Here is a 20,661-nt window from a genome sequence, read left to right as displayed (position 1 = left end):
CCTCACTGCAGCATCCCTGCATCTCGAGGGGGATGGCTGAAACGCAGCATCCATGCTCGAGGCTGGAGGTAGCCCAGTGGTTGGTGGGCCAGTACCGTCCTGTCTGGTCGGTGCCAATCTGGCCCCTGGGAATGCTAAACTGGGCAAATTGGGGTGGAGGAAACTGTCCCTTCTCCTTGCCCTGCAACCTTGCAGACCTCTCTTGGCCATGGGGCTTGGCAGCGGTTTCCTTCTCCCCAGTTATGTGCCTGGTCTGGAAATGCTGCAACCACGGGGCGATGCCTGGCTCGGGGCAATACCTGGCTCGGGGCGATGCTCAGCTTGGGGTGATGCTCGGCTTGGGGTGATGCTCAGCTTGGGGTGATGCCTGGCTTGGGGTGCCACAGCTGGGACCTGCCAGCAGCCCTGGAAGCCGAGATCTCTCAGAGTATTTCTCCCTCTCTTCCCCATCCCCAGAAAATTTAATTAAAAGTCATTCAGATTCCTTTGAAAGAAAATGTCATCCGTCGACACAATTACACTTTAACTAACCAAAGCTGTTACAGTTCTATATATATTGGAATCAGGCTGTCGTTATTAGTTCTAAGTAAGTAATTTATTCCCATTATTGTGTTCAAATTACAGGATATTACCCCCTGGGGAAATAATCCTGTTATTTGAAATGTAAAAAAGAATTCACATGGACAACAATGGATTCCTAAATGAACCCAACAACAGTCCCCAATCCAAGTGCAGCATCACTTGTCTTGGATAGAAAAAATATAAAGTTGCTTTTAAAAACATTATTTTCTCCTCTCTTCTCCTCCTCCCACCCCAACAGAGGTGAATAGGGCTCCTCCTCTTCTTCAAAAGCCTCTGTTTATTGAGGGAACCCTGGATGTGCAGGGATTTGGTGGGGAGCATGGAGTGGGGGGCAGATGTATAGGTATGTGTCCCCTTATGGTGGTGGTGGGAGGGGAGCCCCAGGATGGTGGGATGCGAGTGCCTGGCACAGCCCGGGGGCTTCTGCCGGAGCTGGGAACTGCTGGATTTCTACAGCAAAGAGCTGCAGAGGCTCTTCGGAAACATTGTTCCCTTGATCAAGATCTTCAGCGAAGCCAAATAACAGCTTGTCTCTGTAACACCCAAACATAAGCAACTAATTTGGACCACCGAAAGGAAAAAAGGGGAGAGGAAAAAAAAAATAGAATAGAAAGAGGAGGAAGAGGGAGGGGAGGGAAGAAAATCAGATACACTTGTAACCTGATTACAACAGCCAGCTATGTGTGCAAAATCACAATGCAGCTCTATAATTAAATCTCTCTTTCCCCCTCCTGCCGAGCTCTTTCCTCTAACAGGCACGGCACAAAAACAGTCGTTAGGACATCAAATTCCAGCTCCGACAAGAGGGCACTTTTTTTGTCTATAGCTGCTCAGTTCGTCTTTAAGGAAATAATAATTATAAGCCCAGTGCTGCTGGCTGATGAGCTCTGCGGAGCAGAAAGGGCTCGTCTTGTCCAACTGCTCCTTCCCCCTTGGCTCCTCTCGGGGCTGTGCAGAGGACTAGGGTGATGGGAAAAGAGAGGGGATAGCCTTGGGCACCTCCTCTTTGGACTGGGGTTTCGGGTGAAATACTAGAGTCTAATAAGATGCTCGAGGGCTTGGAACCACAGATATTTCTTCCCCTTTTGCCTCGCCGAACCCATCTCGCACATTTTAGCATCAGCGGTTTGGTACCTGGCGTAGGTTGTGGCAGGGGACTTGTAGCCGAGTGCCGGCATTTGGTGCATCCATAAAATACCCGCGAAGGATGCAAGGAGCCAGCAGCTTCCTGGACACAGGGAAAACTCCTGCCACAACATTTTCCCAAGGGTTTCTCCCCTGCCTGGTGCTTGGCTTCTCTGTACGGCAGTCCCAGATCCCGGGCCACAAGGTGATGGGGGGCTGCTGTGGATGGGGGCAGCTGGACGGACCCCAGAGGGTGCAGGGAATGGAGCCCCCAGCACAGTGGCTGCAGGGAGGGCAGGGCTGGCAGCCCCCCCCCCCCGCCTCCCTGGCCCGGCCCGGCCCGGCCTGTTAATGACTTTGATTTACTCCGCGTTTGTCACAGCAGGCTATTCTCATTCCTGTGACACCCAGCACGTGCTTTTGCTGGCAGCTGCAGGCTGGATTCAGCCTTAGCGACCCATTTCCTCGAGGGCAGGTTCCTGCTCGCTCCTTCGGGGTATTTTTGGGAGCAGGTTTTGCATCCCATCTTCTTTTCTTTTAGCAAGTCTGGGGCGGGGAGTTTGAGTTTCTTGCAATGATGGCACATCTGGTGCAACAACTTGCAGCGTGGGGGGGAGGGCGAAGGAAGAAGCCTGGCATCGCAGGACCCCCAAATGGGTCCCAGTATGCAAGATAACTACCACTGCGATAGGATTTATCGATCACACCTCGTCATGTCAGGCTGGCACGTGCAAGAAAGCAAGACCGAGCGCAGACGCAGGCTTTGCAACGCACGGCGTGCGACACGGAAATTCAGATGCTGTTCCAATAAAGCTGTGGATGTTTGGTTTTAATGGCAATTAACAGCTGTTAAAAGGCGAAAGATCTATTCTAATAACACCTAGCACTTCTGGCGCCTTTCATGAAGGGATTTGAAAATACATTTGTGAGTGTTAATTTTAAGCCATGATAATGTACCCCGGGGAGGCAGATGGGTTTACCTTGTTTTCAGGCAGGAAAGCCGAAGCAGACCACAGCACGGTGTGGGGACAAACATTTAATGCCAGCAGCGGTGGTGAAATCTGTGCCGGGCTCTGGAAGAGGGATGGGACGGAAGCCAGGGACAGCTGGCAACATGGGGGCAGTTCTCACCGGCATTCCCTTGGGTCTTTTTATTTTGGGGGGAGATTAACGTGGTGCAAAACCAGAGGCACTCGCGAGTTTAACCTTCAGCAGGACCCTCGCGCTGGGGGGGCACGTAGGAAATCATCTTTCCCTGGGAGATGCTGCAAATCCGGATTTTCCAGTTCCTGGAGGGCTCTGCTTGTTTAAATTAGAAGCAGATAGGAGAGGTGAATTTTAAGAAGGACAGAGCAAAGGCACACAAGTATGCAGTTAACTTCTAAACTTCTTTCTCTGGATCTCCTGCTGAGTAAATGCTTTAGGAGCTTCAAACCACAGCTTTTAATATCTCCTTAACATGCTTGGCGATTCCTTCCCCCCTGTCAGAACGGCAAGAGCAGCTGTGAATATTTTCCATTTTAAAATGTTTTGTATGCATATGAAAGTACCTGCAGCTCCTGTGGGCCGGGCTACGGAGAAATGCTGAAGCCAAGGGTATCTATTTTATATCAAACCTCAAAATAGGACATGCTACAGCCTCTCGCTCGCTCGTGTCCTGCATCCAGGAGGATATTTTTGATTCAACTGACAGATCAAGGGAAAAATCCCCAATTCACTCTGTTGATGTAGAAGATCTTGTCATTCGGAGCTCAGCATTCCCGTTCGCCTGGGTGTAGGATTGTTTTAAACTCACAGATGCAGAACCTCTAATACTGGGGTGTTACGTGGGGATTGCAGGTTTGGGGAGGTTTCCCGTGCACGTTTCTCCACTAACCCACATTTTTTCCGCTGAAAGGTGTAACTGCCGTTTCCGCGCCTTACAACCAATTTAGCAGCCGGTCTGTAGCCGAAAAACACAGGCAGTAATGACAGCTTTGGGATTCACGCTCCTCTCAAAGCTCTCTATGGGTTGTGCATGTCAGCCTTCCTCCCTGCCTGTTTTTCCCCCCCCAATCTTGGATGCAAAAAGCTTATTATTGAGTAAAGGGGGAAAAGAAAAAAAAAAAAGAAAACCACCCAGATCTATCAAAGATCCAGTCTAGCTGTGACAAAAGCCCAGTACTAGGGGCTTCACCGAGGCCGAGGAGCACAGGGCACCCAGCAGTGGGAGCGTCCCAGCTCAGGGTTTGGTGGGGGAAGCGAGTACGCCGGTGGCCGAGTGGGAGAGCAGGGTGGTTGGGTGCATACACACCCGCCCTCCCGTGCCGGGCCAGGAAGAAAACCAGCAGGCTTTATTTGGACTTTACAACCAGCCTGTGGTTTGGGAGACGTTTGGCTTTACAAACCCCAGAGCCACGGGATGGGAATTGCTGTGAATAGAACGGGTGGGCACCAGCCACGACCCCGTGTCCCCTGTGGCCCTTCTCCCATACTGGTGGGGCGATGGGTCAGCAGCACCAGGATGGTGCGAGGATGCTGCACCCTCCAGCTGCTCCCAGGCATTGGGCACAGCCCCGGGGAGGGGGGGGGGTCTCTCGGGCTCCCCCCAGCCCCGTGCAAAGCCCGCAGCCAGGCTGAGCACAGGGTTTATAATCAGCCAGGATTTATGGAGAAAAACGAAATCCTGAGCTGTTCTGGTCATTAATCAGGAATTCTTTGCTTGGTTCCCAAGCTGTTTCCCCAGGGATCTCCTCATAGAGACCCCCCCCACCCCGCAGCCCCCTACCCATGGATGGCAGCTCTTTCCTTGCAGGCAAGCGGGCTGGGGTGGGGAGGGACCTGGTGCTTGTGAATTAATCAGCCTCCCCCCAGATAAATAAATCCCCCAGGATTCATCAGAATAAATCCCAGCAGGGACCCCCTTGCCTTCGTATCTCACCTCTGCCCCCACAGCATTTTATCTGGGGGGGACAGAATCCCGCTGCTGGACTCGGTTCTGCTTTTAAGATGGGGGGGGATAAAATCAGGGCAAAGCTTTGCTGCTGCGTTGGGATCATCGCCGTCCGTGTTTTAATGTGATTTATGCCTGGTTTTCTAAATCCAGCCACTGACTGCACGCTTTAAATATAGCTCCAAAAACACCCTGAAAACGTGTAGCAAGCACGTTAAAAACGCCGGGCGAAAGGGATGCACAGCACCCCCAGCCCTGGGGCTGCCGAGCCTGCCGACGGGGGTCACGGCGGGGTTTATTGGGGCGCGGGGGGGGTCCCAGCTGCCGGCCGGGGATGCGGTGGGGTTCCATAGGGCCTGCTTCCAGCCTGTGGGTGCAGTCGAGTGCTGGGTTTGCAACGAGCAGGCGTGTGCCCCCCCCCCCGCCCCCAACCTTGGCAGCTCCCCAAAATGGGGGAAGATGCATTGGGAGGGGGGGATCAGTTTGCTTTGCCTCGCATGTCTTCAGACCGATCCCCCCCCCCATTCCAGCCCCCCTCCCCTGTCCTACCTGCATCCCCGGGGGGGGCAATGCCCGGTGCAGGGCCAGGGGCTGTGAGCTCCGCACCGCTCCGCTGCCTCCTGCCCGCTCCCCGCCGCCTCCGCGGGGCCCGGGAGAGGAGGGGCGGCCCGGAGAGAATTTCATGTTCCGGGGAGGGGGGGGGGGGGGGGTGAAAAAAAAAAAGAAAAACGGGAAAAACGTGAGAAAAAAAGAAAAAGGGAGAAAAAAGGAGAAAATAAAGGAAACTAAGGGAAGAGAACGTGAGGGGAGATGGAGGGCGAGGACCGGGTGCGCAGGGCGGGCGGGGGTGCCCCCTCCCCGGGGCGGGGGGCGGCCCGGGGGCGGGCGGCACCGTGGGAACCTGCCGGGAGCCCGGGGCACCGGCCCCGGTGGCGGGGGGGTGGGGGGGGTGGGGGTGGCAAGGCGGTGCTGAGCAAGCGGCTGCTCGCGGGACCCCCCCGGTTATTCTATATATATATGTATATTTATTTTTAAATGGGTATTTTTGGAGAAGGCGGCGTTTGCGGTAAGGCTTTGCGGGGAAAATGTGGGAGCGCCCCCCCCCAATTCCCTGGGACCTTTGCGGCCCCAGCCCGGCGCCCCCCTGCGGTGCCCCCCCCCCCCCCCCCCCCCGGGGACAGCTGCAGCGGGGGAGTCCCCCTGCTCGGGGGGATAATCGGGAGGAAAAAAAAAAGGGGGGGGGGGGGGAGGCGTTAATATGGAAGATGGTGGGAAAATGGTGCCCGCCCCCAGGGCAGCCGCAGCACCGCGCCTCAGAGGGAAAAATAATGATGATGATAATAAAAATTTGTATCTATCTATGGGGGGGGGGGGGGGGGGGATATTTTTTGGAGGGGGAGGGCTGCTCGGTGCTTTGCAGCAGCGTTGTCCCAGCCCCGAGCTGCTGCGCTGCTACAAGATGGCTCCCGGCCGGGGGGAGGAGGGGGAGAAGGGGAGGAGGAGGGGGAGGGGGGAGGGGGAAGGGCCGGAGCCGCGGGGGAGGGGGCCGCCCCCCCGCCACGCCCGGGCCGGGGTTTTTATTAGCATTTCCCTGATTTATGGCATGCCAGCCCCCCGTCCCGGGGACAGCGGCGGGGAGGTCCGGGCGTGAAGGCATTAAACATTTATAAAATATGCTTTTAAAGCCACATAAAAGCGACGAAGCCATTAATATTTTTTTCCCCAATTCCCCGTTTTTGGTTTACTAAAGGAGACGCGGAAAAAAAAAAAAGCGCCCTCCCCTTGGCAGCATCGGGGTTTGAGCCCTCGCCTCTGACGCAGCCGCGTTTTGCTTTTAGATATAAATAAAAACAATTTTTTTTTTCGCCTTAAACGCAGCGGCTCTTGGAGCGTGACAGCTTTTCGAGGAATGCGGCGCCGCTTTTCTTAAAACGATTAAAAATAAGCAGGGAAGTGCTGGGGGGGTGTCGTGGAGAGGGGGTGTCGTGGGGAGGGGGTGTCGTGGGGAGGGGGGTGTCCGGGGCCGCTCCAGCTCCCGATTTTGGGGCTATTTCGCCCCTTTTCTGGCGGCTGCCCCAGCGGGCGCCTCGAAACTCTCCTGCCCGGGCGTGCCGGGGGGGGGCTTTATTATTACTATTTTTAATTTATATCGGCATTAAATTAAACTCCCCCTTTCGTTATAAAAGCCGATATTTAAAAAAATATTAAATAAGCGGGGCGGTGGGTTGGGAGGTTCTTGGGGGGGGGGACGGGACGGGACACGGACGGACACGATTGTTGGCACTGATGGGGTGTCCGCCCCGGTGCACAAGGAAAAAATAAAATTAAAAACAAAAACAAAACAAACCCAAACAAAAAAGAAAAGTAAAAGTTGGGCCGGACGGCGGGTAGAGCCCCAGCCCCGGCGGGCAGCGCTGGGGGGACCGTGCCCCCCGCCCGGCCCCGCGGCTTCTCCCGCCCGTTTCTCGCGCCAAGCCCCGCTGGAAAAAAACGGAGTTTTGGTTCAATCGGAACGGGGGGGCGGGGGCAGTCTCCTCCCCCAGCCTTCCTTTTCACCCTATTTTTAAATTTTTTGGGGGGGGCGGGGCCCGTGGGGAGGGAAGGGGGCCCTCCCCTCGCTGCCTGAAAGGGCGCTTTGTCCGCGGCGGGGCCGTGGGAGAGGGCCCGGCGGCGCTTCCCCCTCAGCGCTCTCCGGGGGGGGCCTCACGTCCCTCAGCCCGGGCCCGGCGGGGGGGGCGCCCGGGGAGAAGGATTTAAACCCCACAGATAATAAAAAGGGAGAGAGGGGGTCGCGGGGTGGACCCCCTCCTTCCTCACACCCCCGGCAGCTTGCCCAGAGCGGGGAGGGACATGGCGAGCGGGGGGGGACGATACACACACGACCCGAGGCCGCTTCCCCCCGCCAACCGCCGCCAGCTCCGAGCGGGAGAGTGGGGGGGGGCCTGGAAACGGCGGCGGGAGCGCCTCACCGCGAGGGGCGGGGAAGCGGGGGGCCTGGAAAACCGCCGCCTGTTTACCCGCCGGTGAGTGGCAGGCCCCCGGCCAATGGGGAAGCGCCGGATGGCGCCGGGCCCGCCCCAGCCGCGCGGAGAACAATGCGTGTTTCATGGCCCCGGCGCCACCGCCCCCTACCCCCCCCCTTCCTTTTTTTTTTTTTTTTTTTTTCCCCCCTTCCCTGCCTCCCGCCCCACGCTCGCGCTCCCCCCTTCTTTTTAATTTTTTTAATTTTTTTTTTTTCCCCTCCTTTTTTTTAAGCGCCGCCGAGCCGCGCGCGGGGCCGGCCAGGGGGGTGGAGGCGATGCTGCAGCTCGGCGGGGCCCCGCCGCTCCATGGCGCGGCCGCCGCGCCGCTGCCGCGCTGCCCCTGAGCGGAGCCGGGCGGCGGGCAGGGCGGCGAGCCGGCACCCCCCGCCCCAGCCCCGCGCCGCCGCCATGCCCCGCCAACAGGCGGCCTGACCGCGCCGAGGTAGGACCCGGCCCCCGGCCCGGGGCGGCCCGCTCGGGGCGGGGGTGTCGCGTCCCCCCCGCCTCGCCCCAGCCCCCCCCCTTCCCCCCCCCCCCCCCCCCCCCCCCCCGCCCCATCCAGGGCCGCGTTTTGCCCCTTTTTACCCATTTCCCCTCATCTGACCGGTTCGGAGCCGCGATCCGGCCGCTCCCGCAGCCCCGGGGTGAGGCTCGCCCCGCTCAGGCAGGATTTAATTTTTGAATTTTACCAAAATAATAATAAAAAAAAAGCGGTGGGATTTTTCCCATTATTTTGCTTTTTCCCCTCTCTTTCTCTCTTTTTTTTTTTTTTTTTCCCCTACCGATTCGTTGGCCTGGCAGCACCCCCTCCCCTGCGCTGGCAGCGGCCGGCGCGGAGCCGGGAAGGGCGGCGGAGCCGGGGCGGAGCGGAGCGGCGGCTCCCGGGGCTCCGGCAGCGCTGGGGGGGGTGGCGGGGGGGAGAAAAACCCGCTTTATTCCCCGCAGTGTTTATTATTTCTCGCTATCCCCATGCAAAACCCGCCGGGCGGGGGGATCGTTTCATCGGAGTGCAAGTACAAATATACTTTTATATATTTTCTTTTTTTTTTTTCGCTCTGTCGGGAAATAATAATACGCGTTCTTATTTTCCCGAGCGAGAGCGGCGCTGGGAGAAACGGGAGATAAAAAAAAATAAATCCCGGGCGGCGATTTGAAGGCGGGGAATGGGGGGAAAGCGGCGAGGAACGGGGCGGCGGAGCGAAGCCGCCGCTGGAGCCGGTTCTCCGGCGGGCGCTGCCCGCTCCCGGGCGGCTTTCGGCGGGGTAAAGCAGCCCCACGGGGGCGTACAAAAAAAAAAAAAAAAAAAAAAAAAAAAGGAGAGGAATAAAAAGGGGGGGAGAATCGAGGAGACCTTTTTGTTGATTTGGTTTTTTTTTGGTGGGTTTTCCTGCACTGCGAGGAGAAACGCGGTGCCGCGTCCCCGCCGGCTGAGTGCGGCTGGGCTGCGGGCGCTGCGGCGGGGCTCCCCGGCTGCGGCCGGGATAAATGTAACACTTTTATTTTTAGTTTTATTTGAAAACCCCTTATTTTCAAATGCTTCTTATTTTTTTTCCCGCCCTTTGCCATAAGTTTTCCTTGGTTTCCCCCCTCCCCGCGTCCCTCCCGTTCCCCTCCGCGGCTCCGGGGGGGAAGGTGAGGGTGGGTTTTGGGGGTGTTTCTGGGGGGCGGCTGGGGCTGGGGGGTCGGGGCATGTCGGCTCACCGCACCCCCCTTCTCTCTTGCAGGCAGCGCCGAGACCGCCGCGCCGGGGCTGGCTCCCTGCACCGCGCCATGGGACGCTTGGACGCCTTATTTTTGAAAACCATCTGATTTTTTTGGGGGGGGAGGAGGAGGAGGAGGGGGGGTGGGGGGGTGGGGGGGGGCGGGGGGGAAGGCGGTGGCGGGCACCGACAGCGATCCGGGAGACTCCTTGAAGCCGGCGAGTGGATGATGGATGGCCGAGATTTCGGGCCCCCCCCGCTCGGTGCACGGCCCCCCTCCGCTGCTCTCCGGGCTGGCCATGGAGAGCCACCGCCTGGGAGCCACCGGCCGCCTGGCCCCCGCCGCCGGGCCCATGGCCGCCGGGCTCCCCGCCGCCCTCCAGCCCGGCAAGTTCCTCGCATCGGGCATCAGCCTCCACTCCCACCCGGGTAAGGCTCCGCGGACCCCCCCCGGCAGCCCCCCGCCTTCCCTCCCTGCGCCTCCGCGGGCAGCGGCGGGCCCGGGGCCGGCGGGGCTTTAAGCGCAAAAAACCCACAGTAATAAGATAGATACATATATATGTATGCTTGCAGCTTTTTCGCACGGTTTCCCCAAGGGTTTTTCTGCTTTGCCTGGCTCTGATTTGGGGGAAAAGAAAATGAGGGAACGTGGAGGGGGAAAAGAAAATGAGGGAACGTGGAGGGGGAAAAGAAAATGAGGGAACGTGGAGGGGGAAAAGAAAATGAGGGAACGTGGAGGGGGGAAAAGAAAATGAGGGAACGTGGAGGGGGAAAAGAAAATGAGGGAACGTGGAGGGGGAAAAGAAAATGAGGGAACGTGGAGGGGGAAAAGAAAATGAGGGAACGTGGAGGGAAAAATCGCTCCGAACCGATAAAAATCCCCCCCGCGCACGGTTTTGTTGGCACCGAGGAAAATCCCTGCCGAGGCGGCTGCGAGTGTTTGGTGGAATAAATCGTATTTTCGGGAGAGAGGCAGATCGGGGTGCGGAGGGGAAGGGGCTGCGCTGCCCCGGGTGCTCCACGGCCGGGCACCCCCCTCCGCCCCGGGCTGGGGAACGGGGCCGATCGGGTGATTGTCCCCGCACCGGGGCGGGGGGCGGTGGCCGGTCCCTGCCGCCCCCGGGCAGCGCTGCCGGCACTGCGTGTTTTGGTGCTTTTTGTATTATTTTTCTTTTTTATCCGTAATTCTTATTTTTTTAAACCTGCAACCAAAACTTCCATGCAGGGACTGCTCCCTCCTTGTATTTTTTTTCCCCTTTTCAACGAGCTCCATCCTCGGGCAGCCGCACGGCTGCCTCTCCATTAAAAAAAAAAAAAAAAAAGCAGACATGGAAACGTACGGGGATTATTTTTTTTTCCGCAGTCAGCTTTTTATTTATTTGCTTAAATTACTGCTTTTTTTTTTGAGGGAGTTGTATTTTTCCCCCTTTCCGAGCTCCCTTTCCCAGCCACTGGCAGGGTTGTACGCTCCTGCCCGCACTCTGCCCGCTCGCTGTTGTGCCTGGCTGCTGCCGAGTTTGCCCTGGGAGGACGCGAGGCATTTCTGACCGTTTGATTTCCCTCTCCGGCTCCCTATATTTTTTTTTTCCTCCCTTTCTTTCCCCTGGGCGTGGAGAGGTGACTCGGAGTTTACTTTAGGCGTTGGGAGGGTGACAGGTTTTGCAATAATAAACCTGCTTTTCTCCCAGCCGCCCGGGATGAATGACTTTGAAATTTGCAAACCTGATTGCCAACATCTGCAGAGAAGGAAGCAGCCCGAATCGAGGGAAAGAGATTTATTAGTTTTAGACTAGGTGGCAGTGCCAGTTTCCCAGGTGCGAAGAGGAGAGGTGTAAAGCGAACGGCTATGAAGCCAAGCACATGTGCAAACACCTTCTTTTTTCCTTCCCTTTTGTCTTTTATTTTTTCTTCTTTTCTTCCCCCTCCCTTTTTTTGTCCTTGGTATTTCACCCCCCTCCTCCAACTCCTACTAAAGCAGAATGTGATCTCTGCAAAAATTTCGTCTGGACAATCTCAAGCCAAACCGAGTGCCGGTTGTTGTTTGTTCTTTTTTTTTTTTTTTTTCTTGGTTGAATTTTTTTTTATTGGGTGATTTTTTTCTTTCTTTTTTTTTTTTTTTTTTTCTCTTTTATTCTCCTCCCAAAGTTTCCTTTTCTGGTGCTTGCCTGAGATCCAGGCAGCCCGGGAGGGAGGTGCTGAGCTCTGGCTTCCCGAGCCGACAGCGTTGCTCCCTGCCACCGTCCGTGAGCTTTTCCATTTGGGCTGGGAGCGAGTCTTGGATTTGGGGCCCCTCACAGAGGGAATGGGTTTTGTGATCACTCCAATTTATTTTTTTTAATGTATTGGTTTTATTTTCATTTTCTTTTCTCTGAAGTCTCTTGAAAATCCCCTGCAGCCTGAGCTGCACCTCCGTGGTGCCAGCTCTCCCTGCGCGATTCCTGGGATGATCGTTTGCGAAGCTCGTCCGGTGAGCTTGGCTTCGGCATGGCAATTCACAACCAGGCTAAACTGCATTTAAAAAATATGTACAATTAACAATCAAAACTTCCATTCTACCACAGCAGCAGGATAGGCAGGGATTTTTTTTTTATATTATTTTTATTATGGCTTTAACAATATCATTTGAAATGATGATTGCTTCCTGCTACAGAGGGGCCCTTTGTAGGTTTGCGTTTGCAGCGATAATGTTGTGTGGGTTTTTTTTGGTTGTATTTGTTTTGGTTTTAGGAGGGGTGGAAAGCAAAGTCTTGTGCAAGGGGTTAAGAAAAGTGGGCAGGAGGTGAAGCCTTTAAATAGAGCCAGTTCAAACCGATCTTAAAATACCGCCGGGCTGAAGAAAGAGACTGTTGAATCTGTCCCAGTGTCCTCCTAAAATAAATACGCCCCTGTAAAAATAGCACGATTGGCCATATTTGAGAATCCAGTTATCGCCGGCACCGACTCCTTATTTTGCTCATAGACCGGGCTCCTTACAGCCATCCAGGCTCTGTTCTGGCTCCAGAACGTGGACGCCTGGGCTGTGTCCAGTGACCCCCAGACCCTCAGCTCTTCTCTGGGGGGTTATTATTCTGTGCTAGAGTTTTGGTCGCTGCCGTGCAGGCTGGGGGGCCGGGGACAGAACCCCTTTGTTGGAAGAGCACGGAGGGAGGAGTGAGCTGGAGACCGAGGCAGATGGTGAGCCAGCCCTGGGCTGCGGGGCTGCCATCTCCCGTCCCCCCCGCGCTCTTGGGGTTCACAGTCTCCCTGTCTTTGAGGGAGGCAGCGGGGTTATGGGGGCCGGGGAGTGGCGGGGAGAAAGGTGACTGTTTCCAGTGGAATTTCATCCCTGGCAGCAGCCAAGCTTGCTGGGAAGACCTTGCATAAAAAGAGGCTGCAATCGATGGAGTCGGGCGGCTGCGTCCATAAAAGCTGTAGCTCGCTTTTTTCGGCAGCCTACGGCTCAAAATATGGGGGGTGGGGGGTGTTCATAGTTTTGCTTCTTCCCTACTCCACCGTCTTTGGGTCCAAGTGAGTGTCCTGGTCTCTGCTCCGTCCTGCTCCGGGTGCGTTGTTCTTGGCAGCTTCTGTGTTTTGGGGAGGTTGGAAAAGGCTCCGTCAGACTGGGTTGTGAAGGGTTGTGAAGGGCTGCTCCAGCACCACGTCCCTGCCGGGCAGCGGGTCCGTGTGCGAGCAAATACCATCCACATGCAAAAAAGACTCTCTAAGAATAATAATAATAAAAACCTGCTTTTTGCCACATACTGAGGTATCCTTTCTTGGGTGGGATGCATATGGGGGGGCTACCAGGAAAGATCCGTGTTTGTTTAAAAGGGTGCCCAACCTCTTCCATTAAACTAGGCTTCCGAATCACTTTCCAGTGCCCAGGAAAAGGGACACACCTGTATGAGCAGAGCTGACTTGGTGTTAAATCCAGCTCAAGAGCAGTGCCTGAAAGGGAGGCGGTCAGGCAGAGGGGAGAGATTTCGGTTTGCTTGCTTTCCTACTTCCACATTAGTATGTGCATTCAAATGCAGGGATCTATGGCGGATTGGAGACCATTCCTGCTTCCAGGCCTGCTGTGCCCAGGGAGAAGTTTTCCAGGCAGCTAGGCCAGGTAGGAACGTAGGGAAAAGAAAAAATAACGCTCTCTCCCCCCCGCCCAAGGATAGCTTTGCTGTGCCAGCAAAATCCCACTGTAGCCATCCTTATAATGGCAAAATTGTGCTGCTGCTGAGCCCGCAGATTTTGCAGAGGAGGCCTTGCCGTTGGCGGTGCCAGCAGAAGCGCAATTTGCTCATCTAAACTGCATCCAGGCTAAAATCGCTCCAGTGATGGGAGATGCAGGGATCTCAGTGATGTGGTGCTGGACTGAGCCGTGCTGCCCCCACTCCTCCCCGTAGCTCGGCTGGGGAGGAGGGGGGGGGGCTCCTGGACCAGCAGTGGGATTTTGGCTGCGGTTCCACGCAGCTCTTTTTGGTCACGTTTTGATGCTGCAAGAAAAATACCATCGATGTTTAATGGCCCTTGAAATCGTGGTTCTCCCTCCCTGCCCGCCCAAGGGGTGGTGCAAGGGGCTGAGCGCAGGGGGGGGGGGGTGGGGAGCTCCTCGGGGGCAGGGGCTCCCAGCGTAACACCGGGAGGAATGCGGACTGGCCGGAGACCTGCCTGGGGAGATGTTTCTCCTCCCTTTGGGGCCCTGGTGAAATTAGATGCTTTTGATGCGTGTTTTCAGGCAGAGCAGCAAGCGTGCTTGTCCTGATGGGGCTCGGGGAGGTGATGCTGGGCAAGGGATGATGTTGTGCTCAGACCCGGGGAGGTGATGCTGGGTCGGGATGATGTGCTTGGACCCGTCGCACTCCCCTGTTTACACCTGGCATCCCCGGGGGTGGAGGAAGTGCTCGGCCATTAAGCGATGCCCCTGCAGCTCCCTTGGGACTGCGGCCAACTGGTAGACTGTGAGCAAGGCTGGAGTGGTATCTTTGGCTTTGCGCTGGGGATAAAATGGGGGAGAAAAAGGGACTTATGCATTTTTGGGAGTCTCCCACCATGTGCTCCTGGGGATGCGTTTCTCTGGTGTCCCAGTGGTTTCCCCAAGGTCTTGGTGGTTGAGTGGGTTGTGGGGTGATGCCTCTATCCATCAGGAAGGGTGGGAAGGACTATTCATCCTGTCCTCTAGCCCTGTTGAAGCTACCATCCCGAGTGGCTGTAGCTGGTGCTAGGGGTGCAGGGTTTGGACTGTGGACAGGAGCCAAGGGCCAATGTGGTGACGTAAAGGTGCTCAGAGCAAGGTCCTGCGGGATCTTCCGCTGCGTTAGGGTTTCTAATACCTTCCCCAGTGGAATGGGCCGGAGCCTGGCCCTTCCTCTTATACTTGGTGCTGGTAAAGATGTGCTTTATTAGCATGGTTTCGAGCAGCCCTTCTCCCACCCTGAGCAAGCCTTGCCCCCCACCCCCCACCCCTTGGTGAGGTTGGACAGCCACCAGTCCCAGCCCTAAGCAATGGTTTGCTGGTGAAAATTTGATCTGGAGGATGAGCCGGTGCTGGAAATCCTAGTCGGGGATGGCACAGGGCACCGGGCAGGTCCCTGGCATTGGGGACAGGCTCCTGCTCTTTCCCAGCACAGCAGCTGTTGCAGAAATGGAAATCACCAGGAATTAATCTTGCTGCAGACGTGGTTAGAAGAGCAGGGCTTTCGTAAGGGAAATTTTAGATCTCCTTCCTAGGATAACGCAGGGTAAAGCTGAAATTAGTTTATAATTATATAGTAAATATGCCCCCATCTTGTCATTGCACCATCTTCTGATGAATATGGAAATGAACATTGTGAAGGGGAATTAACGTTGTTACGGCGGCCTTCCAGGTGAGCGCCTTGCGGTTCAGCCGCGGCTGCGACCGGCGGGAGGGTGTCGGATCACCTCCTTCAGCTGGGGTGAGCGCCCGACGAGTTGAAACAAGGCCCCGTGTGTTTTCGGCGTGTGCTAAACTGGTCCAGTTCAAGCTTGGGGTGGGAGGTGGTGCAGGGAATTGGGGCCAGCCTGGCATGTGCTGACACGAAAGCTGCCTTGCCGGGATGAGGAGACGTTGGCTGGGGTTAGGTAACGTGATCCAGCATCGCCTGCTCGAGGTGCCGAGGACAAGGGAGCGCTTTGTTCTGCCTGGCTGCTGCAAGGGAGAGCACGGTGCGCCCTGAACCACCCGAAAATGCAGGCGGGGTTGGGGAAGGTGAGGAGCCGAGAGCAGCCCCCAGCTCCCTGCCCGCGGCGCTGGGGTGAGGGAGCGGCGCTGCGTCCAGCTGCAGCAGCCCCTCGCTGGCTTTTCCAGCTGGGGATGGTCTTTAAAAAGCAAAATTTGGGAGGGGAGTGCCCCGGCGTGGCTGCCCCGCAGGGTGGTGCCTCTCCCTGGTATGAGGGTTTGGGGGTTTCCTTCTTCCCGTGTTTCCTCCCAGCCCCTCGTTCCGGGATGGCACAGCTGGATGTCTGCAGGCATCGCGACTGGCTGGGGAGAAACACCGTCTCGCTCTGCTGTTTATTTGCTTTGCTTATCATTTGCTGCTCTCCAGCTCTTGAACTGCCAAGGGGATGGCAGCCACACAAACCCTTTATACCCGTCCCCGCCGGGGAGGATGGCGTGGCAGGAGCCCTGCCGTACGGCAGCGCCGCGGCGGTGACAGTTGGGCTCTCTCCCCACGCCGCAAGGATCAGCTGTTGGGTGCACAATATGCTCCGTTTTTCCTCTCCAGCTGTTGTCGCTGATGGTTATGGGAAGTGAAAGGTAGTTGCCAGTTTGGTATCTCTAAATCAGGGAGGTGATGGGCAGGAAGGAGGGGGGGAGGGAGGGTTCGCTGTGTCTGAGGCTGGGTTTTGTTTAAATCCAGGGAGACTTGAAAGAGTGGCAAAAGGATTGAAGTGACCTTGGGAGTAAATTTTATTGCCAGCGTAGCAGTGGCTGAAGAGCCATTTTGAGGGAGCTGGATGCAGGCAGGCGAGCCGAACATGGTGGGCTCGGAGCAGCGTGGTGTGTTCAGGAGGGATTGTGCCTTTTTGGAGGAGTAACAGCGATGTTAAGGCGCTCAGCCCTGTCTCTCTGGATCTGTATCCCCGGCAACTTCTGCAGAGGTTGCTCTTGCTTCTGCCGCCATCCATCTTACCCTGCCGTGCTGCTGCGAGCAAAGAGCCTTTTTAAATGTTTGGTGGTTAGATGTATTGCCCCTGCTTCCCTTTCTGCCCCTGATTCCTTCTCAGCAGAATTCCCTGTGGCTTGAATATGCTTTTAATACATTTGCTTTAATTGCTTTTAATTAAAAAAAAAATAAAAATAATTGAAATGGCCAGCGTGCTTAGGAGGGAGGGTTTTGAAGGGATTTGGCTCTTTGCTGCTTGCCGGCAGTGCCAGTAGTGGTGTGTGAATGAAATAGCCCCCGTGCTATCGCCGCGTGGCGTGTGTAATTCGGGTGTTTGGTGTCCCGGTGTGCTGGGTGGGGAGGCATCCCACATGCCGTGTCACTTGTGAGCCAAGCGGGTAATACTGCAGCAAGTAAAGATCCGGAAAGGCGAGTACGGATGAGTGCAGTCACCTTCCCAGGGTGCCGGTGGAAGCCCAGTAACACCTTTCTCCTGGCGGTGCTCCACCGGGCGGGCACACCGGGCGGGCACACCAGGTACACCGTGCCAGGCTCCCAGCGTGTGCCGTGTGTGGAGTGCCGGGGTTTCCCTTTGCAATCCCAGCGCTACAGCGGGGCTTTCTCCCTAACGAGATTAGCGGCACAAAGCGGTGATTCTTCTGCTGCTTTTAATGGATGTTCGGGGTTTGTGTGGGATCGGAAATTCCGACTTGCATCAGATGAGCCCTCTCTCTGACTGTTTTGTGGACAGATCTTCCTTTCCTCGACTTCAGGGCTGACATTCATATCGGTATAAGTGTTTTAGGCTTTCCTCTCCTGCTCCCCTCTGCCTCCCCTCCTTCTCAGCCCCTGTCATGGTGAATTTTATCTTCTTCCCTGCGCTTCCATCTTGTGGAAGACACGAAAGCTCAGTGGCCTTCCCAGGCCAAGCTAAATGCAGCTGGGAGGAAGGAGAAATGCAAAAGTCACTCTTGAATCATTGTTGTAGGTGCTTCTCTGTCTCCCTAGTTGAGATGTGCAAACACATATGTGTGCATATATATATATACACACACATACATACACAGGGCATCTGTCTAGTGCTTCACCTGATGGAGGGCTGTCTGTCCCTGCCTTGTGACATGTAGGGGCCAGGCTGGCAATTTTTCAAGAGCCCAAGGGCTGTGCTTCAGTTTGAATACAGATTTGTATAATTCATCAGGAATTAACCGCACCGCCATAATATTTGCCTCTGTGTTTATCTCCCATTGTTGGCAGCAGGGAGGTGCGTGGGGTTGGGCGTTTGCCGGCCGCAGAGACCCCTTCGCTTCACGGTTTGGCACTTTGTCAGTGCATGGGCTGATGCTCAGGAGGATGTAGGGAGGAACCTCTGGAAGGGAAAAGGGCTGAATGTGGGGTTGGGAGGAAAGGCTGGGCACGGGCTGAGCTTCTCAGCCTGGTTTCCTAAGGAAAAGAGGCTTATGGGATTGTGCTCCATCTGTGGATCTCCTTCTTCCACCCCCAGATGTCTGCAGCTGAATTTCTCCTGGAGTGGTTTTGGTCCCTGCAGATGCTGGATGTCAGCACTGGCCGCTGGGAGAGGGATGCGTTTGCCCCTGTGGCACACAGAGCAGTACATGAGGGTCCTCCGGCTTCACCTTGCACTTACCCCATCCTGGCCATGCCATATCCAAGCGGGAGTCATGAAGCCAGAGGTGATCGAGCACAGTTGGGTCCCCGGTGATGTCCTCGCTCCCATGCTGGGGTGTTTCTTACTGCTGGGACCCTCGTGTTGGGCGGTGGTTGCTGCCTGTTTGCTGAGCATGCATGTTGTGGTGTTGAGATCTGAGCAGGGTGCTGTGCTCTCTGTGCCTCAGTTTCCCCTTGCAGTGCCACCCCGCTTTACAAGGTGCCCTGAGAGGGGCTGAGCCATGGCACTCGCTTTTCAAACAAGAAGTTTTAAAATAAGCAGCGATGGAGGCTGTGTCTCCCAGGGCTTTGAGTTATCCCGACTCGTGCTGACTGCACCTGGCAGAAGCCTGGGAGCCAAAAAAACCCCACATCCAGCTGCCGCTTCCCCACCAGATGTTAGTGATGGGGTGACTGCTTGGGTTTTGGTGGTGGCCCTCTCAGCGGAGCAGATTGAGCTGCAATGGAGAGGCCACCTCGCTCTAGGCCTGGTGAAACCAATGGCTTGGGGCAGTCCCCAGCTTGGGGACTTGTATTTGGGTCACCTGATTTCTGGAGGAAGGGATGAGATGAGCAGCCCAGGTCTGGCACCATGTGGGCTTGGCTTTGCAGAATCATGGAATCATAGAATTGTTTGGGTTGGAAGGGACCTTAAAGACCACCTAGTTCCAGCCCCCTGCCATGGGCAGGGCCCCCTCCCCCCAGCCCAGGCTGCCCCCAGCCATGTCCAGCCTGGCCCTGAGCCCTGCCAGGGATGGGGCACCCACAGCTGCACTGGGCAGCCTGGGCCAGCGCCTCGCTGCCCTCACGGTAAAGAATTTCTGATGAGGCTCCTTCTGGCACACCTGGGCGTGGGCCCACTGGGGACTGTCCTGGCTGCCACCCCTTACCGTTCTGGATGGGGGGACAGGCAGGGATGAACCTGGGGGCAATCCCGTGGTGGCCTCCCACCCCACGCAGAGGGAAGGCAGCCAGGGCAGCGTGGGCAGCAACGGGCAGCCGAGGGGACGAGTGGGCAGGTGGCATTCACCTTCTGGCGGGTGCCCCGGAGTGTGTCCGTGGGGCTGGCTGCTGCCCATCACGCAGCGGTGTTTAATTTCTCAATGGGAGAGCAGGAAGATAATGCTGCACAGTCCCATTTAACCTGCTGGTGACCTGGTCTTAAGTCATTGTGGCTGAAAATAGACCGTGTTCCCTCCAGGGCACAGCTAATGGCGCTGGGAAAGCTGGGATCTCTCTTTGAAGGCTGATTTAATTGCTGCTGGCAGGCACTCGGTGCAGGTGATGTGGGGACCGGCACCCGTGCCATCCCACAGTAACCTCCCCCCACCAAGTGCCTGTAGCTCTGCTGGCTCTGGCAGTGAAGGGTAATGAGCTTGTTTCTAATGAAGGCATGGGACAGCGGCTCTGTGCCGGTGCATGGGTGTCCCTGCGTTAGTTGCACGGGCAGGGCTCGGCATGGGTGGAGCTGGGGCTTGCTTGTTTGCATCGCATCTTCTGCCCTGAGATTGGATAATTTAAAATAATATTTTTTTTTTTAATGGGGTGGGTTAAATTTCTGTGCTTAGGAAGGAGGGGGCGCACCTGCAACGGCAGTGTGTGCCCAGTGCCAGGAGCAGAGTCAGCCCTAGAGCCCCTGCGCTGGCCACCAGTGGCTGGAGGGTCTTCACCGTGATGAAGGATGGACCAGAGCAAAGCCATTTTGATGCTGTCCTAGAAAATCAGGAGAGGAGGGCGAGGCTACAATCTAGCAACTAGGTTCTGTGTTCCTGGGGATTCTGCTAATCAGTCTGAGAGTTAAAATTACTAATTTTTAATGTCCACACAGCGTCTTAGGAAATGTGGAGCTGCAGACCCCACTGAGTCACTCCTTGCCATTTCAGGAAAGCTGCGCGGTTGTGTAGTGAGAGCCTGGAGGTTTTGGTGGACCCCTGTTGGGTCACCAGCAGAAAGGGAGACACATCCAGTATGGTGGGAGATTTCAGGCTGGGGGAGCAGAGAAGCTTCCGCTGTAGCAGCCGGCGGTGACCCAGGAGTGTTGACACTGGTTGGACTGTTTGTGCGTCAGGATTCCTGTGGGACCGGGTCGGTGCTTCCCAGGCCACGCGTTTCAGGCTGTGCAGACCAGCTGCGCATCATGTTGGGGGTCCCAGTGGGGTGGTTCTATCCTGGCCCCTCCAGCGGGAGGAAGAGCCACCTTCCCTCTGCCAGAGGGATCTGTGTTCTCACCCGGGTGGCTTCTCACTTGTGACCTTGCAGGAGATCTTCTGGGCATCTCAGTGGTGTCCTTCTGCTGTGGCCTCAAGCCCTGAAGCACAGGTGTACCTTGGGTTGTATTCGCTTTGTTGCATGGTGGAAACAGTCTGCCAGATGCTGAGGGCAGAGCCAGGGTGTGAGCACCAGTCCCTTGAGCCCTTGCAACCACTTCTCATTTTCTCCTCCTCTGCCATCTCCAGGACTGTTCCAGCTCCTGGGCAAGGAGGAGGTGAGCAGTAGGGCTCAGCCTGATGATACTTAATTGCACAGAGGTG

The 20,661-nt window shown here is 56.2% G+C and overlaps 1 protein-coding gene and 1 long non-coding RNA gene across 4 annotated transcripts in view; one reads left to right on the top strand and one right to left on the bottom strand.

The window, feature by feature from the left end:
• Positions 1-2,521: 2,521 nt before the first annotated feature.
• On the bottom strand, positions 2,522-5,781 carry LOC129784623 (uncharacterized). The gene is made up of 2 exons (XR_008747594.1): positions 5,189-5,781; positions 2,522-3,006 (listed from the first exon to the last, which is right to left on the bottom strand). It is a non-coding gene; the product is annotated as an uncharacterized LOC129784623 (long non-coding RNA).
• A 3,742-nt stretch (positions 5,782-9,523) lies between these two features.
• Positions 9,524-20,661, top strand: part of TNRC18 (trinucleotide repeat containing 18) — a 57,329-nt gene continuing 46,191 nt past the window's right edge. For all 3 annotated transcript variants that reach the window (XM_055805340.1, XM_055805341.1, XM_055805339.1), the window contains exon 1: positions 9,524-9,791. In XM_055805340.1, the coding sequence (XP_055661315.1) occupies positions 9,596-9,791 (196 nt within the window). In that variant the 5' untranslated portion in view covers positions 9,524-9,595. The remainder of the gene's footprint in view (positions 9,792-20,661) is intronic.

Source organism: Falco peregrinus, chromosome 5 (assembly GCF_023634155.1).
Source record: "Falco peregrinus isolate bFalPer1 chromosome 5, bFalPer1.pri, whole genome shotgun sequence".
In the NCBI taxonomy this organism is placed as follows: domain Eukaryota; kingdom Metazoa; phylum Chordata; class Aves; order Falconiformes; family Falconidae; genus Falco; species Falco peregrinus.
This window is presented reverse-complemented; position numbering and strand designations above follow the sequence as displayed.